This window comes from Thunnus thynnus, chromosome 16, assembly GCF_963924715.1.
Source record: "Thunnus thynnus chromosome 16, fThuThy2.1, whole genome shotgun sequence".
NCBI classification, from domain to species: Eukaryota; Metazoa; Chordata; class Actinopteri; order Scombriformes; family Scombridae; genus Thunnus; species Thunnus thynnus.
The window spans coordinates 3376979-3394336 of NC_089532.1; the positions used below are offsets into that span (position 1 = coordinate 3376979).

General features: G+C 38.3%; 2 protein-coding genes across 4 annotated transcripts in view; one reads left to right on the top strand and one right to left on the bottom strand.

The window, feature by feature from the left end:
* Window positions 1-259: 259 nt before the first annotated feature.
* On the bottom strand, window positions 260-9588 carry gphb5 (glycoprotein hormone subunit beta 5). Of its 3 annotated transcripts, none has more exons than XM_067614899.1 (4): window positions 9495-9588; window positions 4714-4768; window positions 4427-4625; window positions 260-1743 (listed from the first exon to the last, which is right to left on the bottom strand). In XM_067614899.1, the coding sequence occupies exons 2-4, from the start codon at window positions 4740-4742 to the stop codon at window positions 1552-1554; spliced, it is 420 nt and encodes a 139-aa protein (XP_067471000.1). In that variant the 5' UTR covers window positions 4743-4768; window positions 9495-9588; the 3' UTR covers window positions 260-1551. The 3 variants fall into 3 exon arrangements, with proteins under 3 accessions (XP_067471000.1, XP_067471001.1, XP_067471002.1); XM_067614900.1 differs by having other exon boundaries at window positions 9478-9587; XM_067614901.1 differs by lacking the exon at window positions 9495-9588 and adding an exon at window positions 5230-6337.
* Window positions 9589-9915: 327 nt separating this feature from the next.
* syne2b (spectrin repeat containing, nuclear envelope 2b) overlaps window positions 9916-17358 on the top strand; it is a 167165-nt gene continuing 159722 nt past the window's right edge. The window contains exon 1 of the mRNA XM_067614887.1: window positions 9916-10129. The gene's annotated coding sequence lies outside the window, so the exon portion shown is untranslated. The remainder of the gene's footprint in view (window positions 10130-17358) is intronic.

The window sequence follows — 17358 nt, forward strand, 5'->3', positions numbered from 1 at the left end:
GCCTTCTAAGAAAAAGTTATAGCTGCTGAGAAAAGCTACTGTGGTGATGTAGTTTGTGGTACAATATAATATGTGATCATATTATTATATTAGGATGATAAGTGGAAGGTCTGAGAAATACTACTAGCAGAATTCTGCATCCCTACTTACTCCAGAGATGCTGTTCTGCAGCTGGGCTTGACCTTTGATCTGCCTATAGAGCTTGTTAAAAGAAAACACACATTTCTAGAGGAGAAAAAACACAGTAAGGGTTGGTGCTCATAGTATTTTAATGAGGAAATGGTTTGACTAAAATGATCATTTTAGATCAAATATGTGCATTTACAGTAGGTGTAAGAGTGGACTTGACTTAAATGATCTATTTGGAATATAATGCAATGTAGGTTAGAGATGCACTCACAATTGTACAGATGAAACTGACATTTATTGTCATTAAAGCAAAGATAGAAAATAAAAATCATAAAATATTAAAAGATAGCAATTACAGTATGAATTACCCAAACATTTCCACTGAATACCTAATGAATTCTTATTGGCAGTTTACAGAATAGAGCGTCTGGATTACATTATAAGCAGAGCAGGAAACTACAGTAAACATTTCTATAAAGCCAGATAGTTTCAAAATTACATTTACCTTCAATATTTGGTTCAGAAACCAGGTGATCGCCTACCTAACAAACTGGTTGTAGAGAACAAAAATGATGGCTTGGGTTAGTTTTATGTATTTAATGGCTGTTATATAACCTTTTCTAGAGACAGAAATCATTTGAATGGTTAAAGTACTTCTAATAGTGCCAAAGAGCCACCCTCTGAATTTAAAGATTATGGCTGGTGATTTTCTATATTTTTCTTATTGTCAGCAAATCTCACATTTTCGGTCTCTGGAGAGTAGTTCTGTGTAAGCTAGCTTGTTGCACTACTATCATAACCTCTTGAGTTTATACAAAAGTTATTTACAGCGTATAATGTAGTACAAAGTCTACAGATTATGATATGTAGTGAAGCACTATAAACGTAACTCGCACATGCTCAGTGGCGTCTGCCTTACATGGAACTACTCTCCGGAGACTGAAAACCTGATCGCTGTTATTAGTCTTTGGAGCTGTTTCTTAACAAACTAATGATGTGACTCACTGATGTGTTTTTAATAGTTCTGGAGTTGGAAAGTGGAGGTCTCTACAACACGAAGGAATAAGATATATCAGGCTTTGGATGGACACTTCTTAGTTGATCTATTCTTTGTTGGTTTGGCTCAGCAGGAAATGTGTTGACAATAAGAAAAATAAAGAAAATTGCCAGATGTATCCTTAAAGGCAAACCTAAATGGCAAAATCCAAAGTGAGTTTATTCTCAATCTCAGATCAGATCCTTTTTACACTGATCAGTTTTACTTAACAAGCAAATCTGCTTCTATGGCTCATCCACTGATATTTCACTCAGCCAATGAGATTCATAGATCTAAATTTACATTTTTCTGTTTCCCTGGCAGTAATTAAAGCAAAAAAAAAAAAAAAAAGGGAAAGCTTTAAAAAATGCGTGTCCAGATTAGTTTTACACAGAGGTGATACACTCAGTGGTGCTGGTCAGACAGACTCCACAGTCACATCTCAGAGCCACAGGATAGGTGTACATCGGGTCAACGTTCGGCAGGCAGTTGGGAAGTTTCACGGTGACCATACGAGTCTCGTTGTACGTACAAACCCGCTGGTAGGACTCAATGAAGGGCGGGTCCACGACAGGCTTCTGGAAACACAAACAGAGAAAAAAAAATCTTGTTTAACTTTTCTCCTGAGATATTTTCTCATCTGATATAGGTGATTAATATGGAAATATCTGATTTATATCTGATTACTCTCGGAGTTCTGCTCTGACTCAGGTCTCAGGTGTAAAACTCTCTGGTGGCCATATTGGATTTCTTCAGCTCAAGAGCAACAAGCTTTTTTTTTTTTTTTTCTAAATGTACAACTTGGCTCTCTTTGTGCTAATTTTCATAAACAGTTGGTCTTTTAATCACTTCAGAAATGTGTTATGTGGTGTCAGATTTTCAGCTCTAGTCAACACATTTGTTCAGCTAATTCCTCTCTAGCTTGAGTTTGGTAGCTAACGGAGAAAACAACTTGGCAACACGAGTGTAAGATTTAAACATCCTGATCAAGACCTTATGGTGAAACAAGATGGCGAAATACAGAAGATTCTTCAAGTAAAAGTAGTTTTTTCACATTCGGTCCTTTGTTAGTTGAGCATCTTATTAGCCACTGAAGTAGCAACATTCACATTTTATCTGCTTTGCTAAATTTGCATCCTGGCAAATTATCTGAGCAATGAAGCCAGTTCAGTATAATTTATTTACCATTTCATACTAAAGCAGTTCAAATGCTTTACATGATAATAAAATGATAAAACAAATATCTGCTTACACACACACACATACATACACACATCCATACAAGCACAAGAAATTACATTCATACATTCATACACATATATACACACACATTGATACATATATACATACTTAGATATGCATTCCTACACCCTCCTTTGATAGATTGAGAATTAAAAAGTCTAATATTTTAATTAATATATGTACCTGTATGCTGGGATTCCATCATAAAAATGGCGCCTTTATTGTGTTTGGAGGAGCTCGGATTTTTGAAGTTGCACTTATCTAACCTATTTGTGTATCATTAAGGCTTGTTCTACATCATATAAAACACCTGCATTTATTACATTAGTTTGTGCTTTTCTTCTTCTTCTCTTTTAAGCGCCACATTTCACACCATTTACAGCAAACACTGAAACACATTTCAGCCCTTTGCAGTTGGCAAAAACGTACCCTTGTGTTTGTGTGCATGTACATACAAGTTAACATGGAACTGCTCCTCAAAACATCACTCATAGCACCAGCAGTGGTCACAATGTGCTACCTTAAATTACTTTTTTTCAAGCAACAAATCTACCTGTCACAGTAACCTAACGTGGAAACAAATCCACCTTATTAGAGTTCTCATTTTTAATAAATTCTTTTTCTCAGCTCGTCACTATTTCCACATAACTAATTTTTCCCGGCGAACCTCCGTTTTTTTTGTGATCGAGCCGTGTTTGACTGGAGATTTATGACACATCTGCAAAGCCTCTGTTAATTGCTTGTAGTGCTGCTGTTCCAGGAATTTAATCTTATTCTGCTGTTGCGGTAATTAAAAGTTTCTCCGGATCAGAACTTCAGCTGAATGCACAGAAGGAAAAAAAAAAAAAAAGTAAATCCTAAAGCTGAGTAGTTGCAATTAGAGAATGTGTCCTGTGACCTTAAGGTCTCAGATTTGACCCCTTCACCCTTTAACTGTCTGTCCTACAGACTGTCCCTAAAGCATTGACATTGACTCCCTCTGCTGCGTTCTGACCTCCCTTTGGGGTAGAGCAAACAAAAAGATGACTCTCCTCCCCCGAGGGGGGAGTTGGGGGGGCGGGGGAGGGGGATCCAAAGAGTATCGCAAAACAAAGCCAGAGGCCTCCTGCGTACACACACACACACCAGCTACACTGCAATAATGAATCTGAGAGAATCATGAGCTTCCTAATGCCTCCTGTCACTGAATACAATGTACCAGATGAAACTTCAGATTTCACTGCATTTTTTTGTAATCAGTATCCGGCGATTTATGAAATCCAATTGTGTCTTTTATGCACTTGAGGCATTGTTAAGGAAACCGCTGCTGTCACTTCAATCTCTGGATTCCACGCTGCTTTCCATTCTTGCAGAACGCTAACTCAATTTTGGTGCATGCCCGCTCTGAAAGCCTTCTGCAAGCCTCCACCCGCATGCAAGATTTACACTTCAGTCAGCGTCTCATTACTGGGTGACAAAGCTTAGATCTTACTGGGGTATTATAAACACAGAATATATATTTCTTTGACACCGCATGTATATATATCCGTCTCTCTGTCTGTCTATATATTTGTCAGTCTATCTATTGTGTCTGTGCTGCAGCTGATTCTCTGCTTGTACTCGCAGCCGACCTTGCACTGACCTCACTGTGGAGGGAGGAAAGTGAAAACAAATTTTCTCCATGGGGATCACCGATCTTTGTATCTACAGTATTTGTCTCCCTGTCTGACTGTGTGTGTCTCCCTCTCTCTCTCTCTCTCTCTCTCTCTCTCTCTCTCTCTGCATTTGGCCGTCCGACTGACTGAATCTGTATCTAATCCTTCTTCTTCTTCTTCTTCTTCTTCTTCTTCTTCTTCTTCTTCTTCTTCTTCTTCTTCTTCTCTCCTTCTGCAAATAAAAGCTGATGCAAACAGCAGACTAATTTCTTTTGTGTAAAGTTGTCAGCTTTGCTTACGTCACCTCCCGGTATAATCACATTTACACTCCTCTCCTCTGAATGTGTGTGTGTGTGTGTGTGTGTACAGTACGACAGCTCCTCACCTCCCAAGTCTCACAGCGCCCCCAGCAGGCGTCGGTGGTGATGTGCAGGCCCTTGCAGCCGGGCTTCTTGGCCAGGAAGGTGAACTCCCGGACGGCACAACCGATGAAACGCCTCAGGTTGACGGCTGACGCCCGGTGGACGGAGTCTGGTTGTAGAGAGATCCAGAGCAGAAAGCAGCACAGCAGCGGTCCAGGCCTCCTGAAGGTGAGAAACAGAGAAACAGAACATAAGTGGCTTTTTAATGTCTTGTGTCATCAGATAAAGGATAAAGGTTGAATCCACTTACCATTGTGATTTCCTCCTCTGCAGGGTCATCTTAACTGTGACTCACCGTCGTCGTCCTGCAGCCAAACACAGGAATTAAAGCCGCTAATATTGAAAACACACTTAAATACAATGAAACGCTTAAGTTTAAGCAGGTTTTTGCTACCTAACAAGAAGTTACTCTCACTGTTTTAGCACCCAGACCTGTAGTATCTGCTCTGAAGTTATTCCCTGGCAGTACTTGTCACGGTGCGCTCCTCAGACCCAACCCGCCTGCTAATGGATTTGAAAGTACAAGCTGGGGCTTTTTATCATCCTGTGTCCTGCCAATCAGAGGCTGAAGTCCTCACCTCAGTCTCTCTTCTTCCTGACATCATAAATCCCCCCCGGAGGGCCCTTCCACCTGTTGCTGCCCATCTAGTTCAAGCCAGCCAGCTTGTTCCCACTCCATTAGCTTGATTAAGGAAAGAGTCTGCCCTTTTGTTCATAGTCACCCACATGGAAGAAGGAGAACAACATACTCAAACACAGCACCTACCTGTGTCTACTCTCACTCATCCGAGCTCAATTAGCCGGCTCCAGAGACAGACCCGGCTCCTGTTCTTACATGCCCCGAGCTCCGACACTGTGCTGTTTGCCCTCTATTCATCCACTTTTACTCATGTCTTTCTTTGTTGCCATTGACATTTCAACATGACATTTCCTCACACACACAAAGAGAGAAAGCTGGATATTACTCAAGCCTCACCACATGGATCGCTCACTGGGACACACACACACACACACACAGGAAGGATGCATCAGCCCTGGCAGGAAACAATGACAGACGGAGGAGAAAGAGACAGAGACATGTGAAGAAGAAGGAAGAATTGATTTGGGTGAGTAAACGCCTCATCAAGAAATTACCATCATGAGAGGCCCCTGCGGGCAGCGTGTGGAGCCAGCAGAGCAGAACCGCTCTCAAGTAGTTTGGGAAATGAATCTTTTCAAAGTAAAGTTGAAAGTTGAGGCCAAGCAATTAAAGTTAGATTAGAGAAAACATTGAAGAGGATGAGTCAGGGACAGGTTAACACTCCTCTCAGACACTCTGTCCTCCTTGCTGTCAGAGAGAATTACCCATCTGGAGGCTATTATTGAACAATGTGCATGGTGTGGAATAACAAAATGCATGAAATTGGATAACAGAAGTGATTACAAAGAGGTTAATTGTAATCCAGTACAGAGGGAGTAAGCCTGGATTTTCACAATCCGGCTTTTTGAATTGCAAATGAAAGGTTTTAGCTTAATGTCTATGGGGAAAATTCATCTTCTTCATTTAACCCGTCCTGATTATTATGAAAGAGTTGATGAGGCCACACTGCAGCGACCAGGAACCACATCTTAGATCTGAGGACAAACTTTCATAATCAAGGCCGGACAACCACAATCAATAAAGAGTTAATAAAAACAGTTATAAGATTTTTTTTTTTTTTTTTAAATCAGATACTAAAGCTTTAAAACCTCCAAGGGGAATGAAAGACTCAATGAGTAGCACCTGAAGCCAGTTCTGCTAAGATTAGTGTGTACATGTGAGAGATATCTGAGGATCAATAGAGTTACTGCAGGCAAAATATGTAGAAATTGATCATCTAATAAAGAAAGTTTAAAGTTATCCTCATATGAATAAAGACATAACCTCTAACTCTGTAGGGTTTGGTCACCAGTCCGGTATAACATGATGTTGTACTGACCTCTGCTGATCACTTGTAGTATTGATACTTTCCAAAAACCTGTGAACACACCCCTTGACTTTTATTGTGAGATATGATATTTCACGATATCTAAGTTTACTGAAGATTAGTTTTTGTTTTTATGTCATTCTAGTTGTGTATAAATTGTTTTTTACTGAGATCCCTGCTTGAATTCTTGAATGCTTTAAGTTTTGCTGGAACATTTTTCTTGTCTGTTTTTACTGTGTTTAAGCCAATAAAACAGTGAATGTGAATAACCTTGTGGTGGAATAAAAAACAACTATTTTTTTTAATGCACAAGCTACCTCTGGTGATGACTTCAAACCTACAAAATATACTGAGTACTGGTCTTTCATTTACTTTTGTCCTTCCTTTATCCTCTGTCTTTTAGGAGCCTTATTTGTCACCATTTTCTTACTGTAATTGATATTATTGACAAATTAAGATGTCAATAATAAATCAATGTTTTACAGATGTAATTTGTCAGGACACTAGAGCTCCACACAGAGCTCAACAGCTGCTCTCCACTGCTGAGCCTGAGCCTGAGTGACCTTTGACCTCTGTGCCGTGTCATCCGATGTGATCCGCAGGGAATCGTACTGTAAGGATAGCAGGTGTTTTAACTTGCTTTGTGGTTTTACATCAGCATAGATGTGCACCAGCATAAACAAACCTTTCATTGTGACAAACACCTGCTCATTTTAAATGCATTAATCAAAATAATTAATCACACAGTAAAGTCGTGGCCATATAGAGAGAATGACATTCAGTGATGGGCGACGCCACAGTGTAAAAATACTGTAAAAGTTCTGTATCAAAGATTTTACTTAAGTAAAATATTAACACAACAACATATTAATCATATTAATTAAAGTAACAAAAGTAAAAGTTACTTTAATGATGCAGCTGTTAAAGGCGGGACCCATTTTAACTACTTCAAATACTGCTGGGTAGCTGAATCTATAATAACACATCATCATTTATTTGTTTATTATATTTTGTATTAATAATTTAAAGCAAAGTAACTATTGTATTTCAATAAATGTAGTGGATTAGAAGTAGGAAGTAGCATGAAGGGAATTATTAATTTAAAGTACATGTACCTCACAGTTGTACTTAAATATATTACGTTCCCCGACTGTTGACATTGACCTGTAGCCTTAATATTCTTCATAATTTTCCGACCGAAGTTTTTCTTCCTTATGCCGATTACGTTCATGTACATCACCATCAGCTATGGAAACAGGCAGGTTTACTGCTTCCACTGAAGACAAAAGACTCTGTTTGCTGTGAGACTGAAAATAAAGTCCATTTTATATTTTATTGCTAATTATATGATGATTTAAGGGCTACGCTGTTTAGTAAAATGACCTTCATTTCTGATGATTTTTTTTGGTAGCTGATTTTGTTTGTAGAGTTTAGTACAAAGTCTTTGTAATGTAATGTAAGACGTGTTGTTCTTAAACTGTATTGTGGTGTTTTGACAGTTTATGTTGGCTGGACACTAGTATGTGCGATTCATCTTCAAAACCTACACAAAGGATTTTTTTCCCATAACATTTGATAAATTCAAGCGTGTGCTCCGGGCGATGACTGTACGCTGTCTGTGTTTGTATGTGCGTGATGTCTGTACGTGTTCTTGAATGTGTCCTTTATGGTTTTCTTTTCTTTGTGTGCCAATGTCGATGGAAAATACTTTGTGACCTGTGTTGCTATATGCATATAAATAAAGTTTTACTTACTTACTTACAAAATTTGGACGCTTTGAGAAAGTTGTCCTTTAACAAACTTGGTTATAATATAATATATAACTCGGGATAATGTTAGTTGTAACATTTTGAATCTCCATGTAAAGTTGTTCGATACTTGGCACAGTTTACTGTTTATTGTCATCAGGTAAACAGGACTAAACACATTTTGATGATTTATCGTTGTTGGTGGCATTAACTGCTGCAGATCGGTTCAGCATCTGCAGTAAGTTGTCAGAATTAATGCATTAATGCAATTTTTGTAATTTCAACGGTCAGTTAGAAAACTGACTGATCAGCATGTTTTGATCATTTTATTTATTTAATTTATGTAATAAATCTTGATCATACTGAGGCTGAGTGATTTATTAGTTATGTTATGTTTAATAGGCCTTCATGCTGGTGGAGAGTAAGATGTCTGATCCTCAAATACTTGGTTTAACTAATTCTCTTTCCTACAATAACCTGGCTTTATCAATATTTATGAAGGATAAATTGAACACACAACTTCAAAAGCTATTTTATGGGGACTTTATTTTCTTTTCTGTTAGTTTATGGGATCTTTAGTCTTCTCCAGTTATGGAGAGAAGCTTAGAAGAAATCTTGGCTTCCACTGAAGGCTTTCAAATTTACAAAAGAAACATTCAGCAAAAAAATCATTAGCAAAAAAAAGAAATTCAGTACTATTCCAGTACAGATAACACGACACAGAAATGGTGACAAATTGGCACAAGTGTGGCACAGAAATGACGCAAATAAAGCAGTTACACCTGTATAAAAGGAGGAACACAAACATATTGACCACACTGCCTGCAGTGGTTGTCTCAGGGTCTCCATCTGATAAGATTTTTGCTTTTAGATGTTTTATTACAGAAAGTTTATGAAACCCAGGACCAAAATAGTAAAACATTATGTCATTGTGTTTCTTATGGATTGAATTATAGCGAAAATAAATTATCCCCCTTTTTGCTGGAGACCCCCTAGAACCCCCTCAAGGACTCCTGGGGGTCCCGGACCCCACTTTGAGAACCACTGTTCTAAAGTATCTGTGCTAATATATATATATATATATATATATATATATATATATATATATATATATATATAATATCAAATTTAGCAGCTATTTCAGTTCTGCTTTATACACACAAAACAGAAATAATGTTTCAAACCGATTTAACGGAAAACTGCTCTGCACGTGTGAACAACCAACCAAAACAATCGCTGTTTTTTTTTATAAGTGCATCAAACAACATTAAACTTCTATTTTACAGCATTATGATCTCAAACTAATATAAGATAGCCTACTTGTTAAACGCTCTCACCGTTGGAACCAGTGGCCGCCCAGTAAAAAGTAGCGCGTTATGTTGGACTTCCGGTATTCTCCCTGCGCTCCCTGACCAGCAGACACAACCGCTCCAACCCCCCTCCACCCCTCCCTCCACCCTCCACCCCCGCTGTCCAGAGTAAGCATCCCCAGCCGGGGACTTCATCCACATGGACTTTTGTTTTTAGTTATTATGATTTTACCATCTGGTTACATTTATATCATACATCTCAATGAATTAGAGGGGTTGCCTGGCCCTCGATTTGTCCCAGACTGAGCTGACATTACTAAACATGTTGCGGCTGGACCTTTAACCCAGGTGACAGCCACCAGTGCCAAACTGAGGAGTGGGCGTGTGTGTGTTGAACCCTGACTGGTTTCTATATTTAGTGTCCCAGTGAGTTTCCTGCTCGGCCCCCGGTATGGCTCTGGCTTCTCCGGTGACACCCGGTCCGTCCTGGAGCTCTGCAGACTCCAGATCTGTCAAGCTGCGCTTCAGGTTTCATCTCCACCAACTAGTGTTCACTTCAACTGAGAAAGATCTGTTCTTACATACCGAGGATCATTATTATCTGGACCTGCATCTTCACTGTATCCTGCATCTTCAACAAAAACTATCGACTTCTGCTGCATGTGAGTACAATCCACGTTTTAAATGTTTTTTTATTAATCAGAAACGTCATAATAACGGACATAATCCAGCTGTAATTGATCCCAGGTATCAGGTTTCCTCTGCAGCGTGTGTTTTGTAATTACAGCTATAACTGCAGGGCAACCGCTTCTTATCTGCTGTATTAAAAAGTCCTCTGGTCTTCCTCAAGGACTAATTATACGGCTCGGATGAGCTGGTCTGAAAGCAGCCGTACACACACGTGTTCACTGCTGCTATTTTTGGGCCCTGACAGATTCATAACACGGACACTATCTCACATTCCTGCAGTCAACGGTGCACTGCACTTTGTAGCGGTTATAAATTATTGTATGATGTAGTAATAGATTATTTGTGATATTTGTAATTTAATTTCTAAAGGATGTAGCGTTTGTTGGTGGTTAATCGACTCCTGTCATTACATTAGTCAGCATTATTTAGAGCTGCATTTAATGGTTATTTTCATTATCAGTTAATCTAGTAATTGTTCGATTAATCAATTAGTCCTTTGGTCTATAAAATGTCTGTAAATGGTGAAAAATGTCTCGTTTTGTCCACAACACAAAGATATTCAATTTACTGTAAGAATTTTTTAAAAAAAAAAACATTAAAATATTGACATTTAAGAAGCTGAAATGAAATAATTTTTGTATTTTTTCTTTAAAAAATGACTCAAAATGATTAATCGATGAATCAAAAATGTTTAAATTAATTTAATAGTCGGCAAGTAATTGATTAATCAACTATTCATTGCAGTTTTAGGATTATTATAACATCATCATCTCTATCATCATAATAAAAATAAAGCGATGTGGTCTCATCATCAGCACTAATTACTGTATTGACATTTTATTACACACTTCATTTAATACACAGTCATTTAATATTTGTGTTTAGAGCTGAATTGACTTAGTCGATGGACAGAAAGATGATTAGAGCTGCAACAATTGGTTGATTAATCGATTAGTCGATCGATAGAAAATTAATCTGCAACTATGTGTAACATTTGCTGGTTGCAGCGGTGAGAATATGAAACTTTTCTGTGTCAAACATGATAAAAAACTGAATGTTTGTCCGACAAAACAAAACATTTGAAGATTTCGCCTTTGTCTTTAAGAAATTATAACAGGCAGTTTTCACTGTTTTCTGTCATTTTACAGACATGCATGTGACTAATCGATTAATCAAGAAAATAATCGGCTGATAAATCGATAATGAAAATAAGTAACTGAGTTTCCTGTTTCTCAGTTTTGAAGATTTGATGTTTTTGTGTGACAGTAAACTCAATATCTTTAGGTCACTTTAATCATTTTTAGTCACTTTTATCGGCTTAAATTAATCTGGAAACAAGCAGCAGATTAATTGATTATAAAAATAACTGTTAGTTGCAGTCGTATCTGTGTTATGATGGATGTGTTGACTTCATACAGTCACCTTAAACCCATTTTCAGTTTTGGAGAAATGCAGAATAATCACCATTTCACGTTGTTATCCCCGGTGTTATTATCATATAAATGTGTGCACATTGCTGAGCGTTGGAGTTTATTTACTACATCAGTGGTTGTGATGGTAGTGATGGTAGGGGGCAGCATGCTGTTTAACTAGTGTCTCTCCTATAATGAGCAGAGCTGCTGGCTGTGATATTTATACAGACTCTATGACACTAATGTGTCCCTGTGTGAGTCTGTTTGTGACAGTTTTGCTTGCAGGTTTATTTTCAGGCTCTAATATGTTCAAACTCATCACACTCTCAAGTGATTTTTTGGACAGAAAACTGCTGATTGGTACTGTTGCACTTTACAGAACTGTTTATTATCAGGCTGTACTGTCCCACACTGGCTCCTCCATCACATACTTCAGCGTTGTCACAACGTTAGACAGAGCAGCATCTGGAGTATATTCAAATTGTTGAAGCTGTATATGCATCAAAATCTTCTCTGATGTTTCTGAGTTACAGGGTTTGTCTAACTTTAATTGCTTTCTTGTGTAAAGTACAGTATTATGTTGTCAGAGGGTGTTTCTGTAGCTCTTTGTTTGGAACAGTGAGATCTCATTAAAACATGTATGACATGCAAGTCAACACCTCCCGGCCGGTAAAAAGCTGATTTATATAACCCACCTATGCGCAGGATAATTGGTGAACTGAGAGTCGTTCCGCTAAGCACGTTGGATTAGAAATGCATTTCATAATGTGAGCAGGTTTGATAAAGGGCATCCCGGGGAACAGTGTCAGCTCAAAGGTTACGGCAGCAAGCTGCTAAATAGGAGTCAAATCTCTCAACCGTCCAGGAAAAGCTTTACGGAGACTGTGACTGTCAGGGCGTTCAGACCCAAAAATAGCCATGTGTTAAAAAAATTCAGAGAGTAGTGAGTCAGTGGTGGTATGTTCAGGTACTAGTGAGACCAAATATGATCCAAGACTACAAGATTTATGAGATCCGTGACTCTGAAGGCTTCTCTGATGCCAAAACACATGAAAAATGTAGGAAAGTTGTCACTGTGACGATCATTTTACCTTTTATTGCAGCAATCACCAGGTTAACCGCAGAAACACACGCTTGAGGTTGCATCAAAATATCCACAAATCATTTTGTTTTGTTCATGTGTTTGATCGGCTTATTGGATGAAATTGCAAGCTCCTTTTGCTGGACAACCTGTGCTTTTGCTTGCTGCCTTAATAACATCTGTTAACTGCCTTTTATTAAGTTGCTTTAAGTAACAAAGAAGTGACCAAGGAGCTGTTTTTTGTGCCATTTCTGGAATATAATCTCCCCCAGATTATCTTCTTGTATATTTCTGTCAAAATCCCGACTGTCTTTGCTGCAAAACATTTTAATCCTGTTGCTGATATTGTTCTGTATCAATAGACATTAACAAGAACAATGCCACACAGTTGTTTGTTAGTTTAAACACTCAACAGAGTGACTGTTGGCCATCATCATCACACCCTCTATTATTAAATTCCTGCAGTGAATTCCACCCCAGCACCCTTTGTTAAAGAGGACGTATCCTGCACATTTCCAGGTCTATATTTATATTCTGGGGCTCTACCGGAATATTTTTGCATGATTTACGGTTCAAAAAACAAAAAAATTATCTTCTACTGGTCCTTTGTGCAGCCCCTCAGTTCAGCCTCTGTCTCAAACAGGCCGTTTTGGCTCCTGTCTCTTTAAGGCCTCCTGATGAGCCCACTCTGTTCTGATTGGTCAGCTCCCAGAAGCTTCCTCCAGCTCCAGAGGTGATGTAAACAAACAATAGTTGTAGGATTTCACTTCTTTTTCTCCTTCTTAACTTGAAATGGAAGCTTCTCAAACACATCCAATCTGATCCAAAATATGTTGAACATAGAACAACCTTCACAACAAAGACCGCAGAACAGACGGCTGTTTGTAGGCGCAAACAATCTGAGGATGGAAGTCGAGGAAACTTTGCAAACAAAGTATTCAGAGCAGGTTGAAGTCTTGACTTTTGACTTTCAGGGATCATTTCTACATACGTTCACCTTGAGTTTTGGAACTTTGATCATGTTTAACATAGACATCCGACATTACAACAGTATATGAATATGCTTTTTGTGATTTTCTAAATCACAAAAAGATAAATAGAAAATCACAAAAAGCATGATACGTCCCCTTTAACTAGAAATAAGTTCAATGAAGACAGCAAGATGTTATGAAAATAAGAGTTTTATTGTGTCTTCAACCTCCAGTTTTGTTCCAGTTTCTGCAGCGTAGTGACCAGCAGTAAAACTGGTGATACTGAATGAAAGCAGAAATGGCCTCTCCCCCGTGTTATTATCATATCTTCCAGGGTGTGTTCGTAAACAGGTTCAGCAGCACTGACTCTATAGATTCATTATTCAGGCTCATAGAGCGTAAAAAGACCTGCTGGAAAACATTTAGAGAGAGTTAATGACAGTCTGTTGTTGTTGTTGTTGCAGAGAGACTCACTGCACTGATGATGATGATGATGATGATGAGAAGGAAGTGTCAGGAGGGAAACTGTCAAACCTTAAACTGCAAAGGATTGTGGTAGATGTGGTTTCCACAGGTGTTTGTTTACAACTACAGGTCCAAGTCTTCAGTTCTGGTTACATCTGAGTAATTCAGATTAGTTTTGTTCAATCAAGTTGTCAGTTCAGTCTATTTCCATTTTAATCTTTATATATATATATTATACTGGACAAAACATCAGGAAAGTTCTTTGAATTCTGTCTTTTGCACAGAATAAAACAGAATCCAAACACTGCAGACTAACAGGTTTGTTGCTATGGTTGCAGGAGAAGCTTATTACAATGATTGAAGTACTGTAAGAGGACACATTAGTCTCATATAGAGTAAATTGGGTAAAATAATGATTTTTTAAGTATGTCACTTCTCTGTTAATGTTCATTTTTAGATTGTGCCTGATTGTCTTCACTTTCACTCTCATAGTGAGAATGAAAGTATGAAAGGAAAGTTCTCTTACAGATAAAGCAACAGTCTCTAACACCGGATAGAAGCTATAATTCTGAATGTATTTCTAATGCATTATGATGGTTGTCACATCTGTTTCAAACACTTAAAGTGAAGATATTCTGATAGTTAATGACAAATGGTTTGATTTTAGTTTGTATGCTGGCGTTTTTTGTCACTTTGTCATTTTTTCCAGTATGAATGCTCCACATACTCAGTGTATCCAGCTCTGTTGTGAGTTAGAGGAGGTTTTGTGACCCAGATCTCATTTATTGTCGGCACCTGGAAGTTGCGTGACGTCCTCATATATGTTTAAAGTCTATTTATAATATCGACATCCTGATTTTCTGTCTGTAATTTTGTCATTTTGGGTCATTCTGAGTGCATAACATCTGTTACACATCTGCAGGAGAGGGACACTGTGCTGTAGAGTATATAACTGATATCAGGGTTATATAAATAGAATTGATTTGACTCGGTCGTACCTCCAACCTAACTCTACCAATTTATCAAAATGAAGGTGTTAAGCGATTACTTGGAAAGTTTTGTTCAGCCCAACATCAGTGTTGCATCATAAAAATGCAACTTCCCTGTGAGAACTCTGCATTAACACTTCATTGTTTTGGTTTCTGATGTTATTTTATGCCCAAAAAGCTGTGAAGGATAGCTGACGTAAATTTAATCCATTTGAGATAAGAGGCTGAGTGAACTTGAACACATCCAGAAACTTTTTCATCCAATTAGTTTTATTTATTTTTATGTTTCTGTTTTTTTTCTCCATCTTCTCAGACTCTCTTGTATTCTGTCTTTGTGTCGGTAGTGGGTGCAGTAAAAGGAAAGGTTTGGAGATTTCTGCAGTTTAATCAGAGTTTGATCTGTGCTGTAAGATCATCTGTGTGTAGTTTTTAGTTGTGATCCTGACTGAATGCATCCTCCACACAGGCTCTTGCTGCTGCTGTTGTAATGTCTGTGCACCTTGACTGGATGAATACATCTAAAAAGCATCTAAAGCGGACGTTCCCCCTCCCTGTGTGTTTTCCACAGCGGTGTGCGATGTGTTTCGCTGCCCTTTGCCTCGATGCTACAATTAGAGCTGACCGGAGTGACTTGTGACTTTGACTCAGGGAAACTCACAGTCAGTCACGGGCTCGCTCTCTGTTTCTGTTTCTCACTTATCCTCTGTTATCCTTTTCTCCCTTCAGTCTCAGACTGTTGCTCTTTACCTCATGTCTCTTTCTCTCACTTGCTTTGGTTCGTCTGTCTTTCTCTCTTTGTCATTCTCTTCCTTTTTCTCCCTCCTTCGTCGTCTTTATACTTCTTACTCTCTTGCTATTTTCTTCTCTTATGCCTTGTTTACACTCTTTCCTTTACAATGACTCAGTTAGTTAGGGTTAATGTCCTTTTGGAAATGAAATTGCAGCCTGTGACATCAGAAAAAGACACACAAAAAGTCAAAAATAGTAGCAATGTGCTCTTTATATAACGATAACACCAACAAGTAAGAATGAAGTGCAATTAAATGCAAAATTTGTGGGCATGGGACACCCCCCCCCCCCCCCCCCCCCATCACTCATTCTGCAGCTGACATGAAGCCTAGGGATAGCTCAAATGCCGTGCTATAGTGGTTTAACCCCCCCACCCCCCACCCCCAGCCCCCCCCTCCTCATACACACACACACACACACACACACACACACACACACACACACACACACACACATACTTCCCAGTGTAGCTTTATTTCAGTGTGTGTCCACGTGTCCACTTTAATGTTAGAGGGCAGCGGTTCACTTCTGTCCTTGTGTTTTTAGAAATCGCACGTGTTAATTACTGCGGGACTCTTGTGTGGAGGTTTAACGGCTCCGTGGGTCTAACCTCAGACGAATTTCGGCGTCATAGTTGTAATTTTGGTTCATTTGAATACCAGATGTCTCAACGTCAGTGTTATTAAATATTTAGCTTTTAATTTGATATGGAATTGTTTGTACTGACAGTTGCAAACTTGTCTTTCTGAAATGTGATTATATGAAATTATTTGTGTTTATGAGGTGATTGTGATAGCAACTGACAAAGTGTGAAGCCATGTTGTGATCAGTTCAGTTATTAAATGAGAGTCTTAATAATTTGATATGTGCTGCTCCTTTTCCCTGAGGGTCAACTTTTTATTTCATAAAGATGTATCTAGTGTCAGTATGTTACTGGAGGTGCTTTCAGGGTTTCCATGGAATTGCTGAACAATAAATGTTTGATATTGATCCAGCAGTTCTAAAGAATTTTTTTTTTTTTAATGAAACTGACATGTTTACTCCTGCAGTTACTTGAATAAGAACATCTGACACATCCTGTGATTATCCGACAGTATCGGAATCCAGATGCAGACGAAACATGTTTGATTCTTAAAATTAAAAAAAATTTGACAATTGTGCAAAGTCATTCGTTTGTCGGTTTAGAGCAGATTAATAAACAGTTATTTTTCATCTGCAGTCCCCGGACAGATGTTACAGAGTCACACTAAAAACAGAATATAAGATTTATTATAAGCATACAGAGCAATAATAAAAGGAAAAGAGAATATTAATGTTAATAATCTTATACTACATTGTGATATACTACAGTACTAAGTATGCAACACAGAGGCTCATAATACAAGACATGCAAAACAATAAAATGAGAGATTTTAATACAGACACAAACAAAAATATAGACTAAATAAGACCATATTGTGCTGCATTGTTAGACTGAAATATGCAAAGTAGAAG

What these genes read in the sequence shown, in the direction of transcription:
- gphb5 (XM_067614899.1), bottom strand. Translation starts at nt 4,742, where the DNA reads ATGACCCTGCAGAGGAGGAAATCACAATG. An exon ending in CAGAGGAGGAAATCACAATG is followed by an intron (nt 4,626 to 4,713) that starts GTAAGTGGATTC and finishes TCTCACCTTCAG; the next exon opens with GAGGCCTGGACCGCTGCTGT. An exon ending in GGCGCTGTGAGACTTGGGAG is followed by an intron (nt 1,744 to 4,426) that starts GTGAGGAGCTGT and finishes TTGTGTTTCCAG; the next exon opens with AAGCCTGTCGTGGACCCGCC.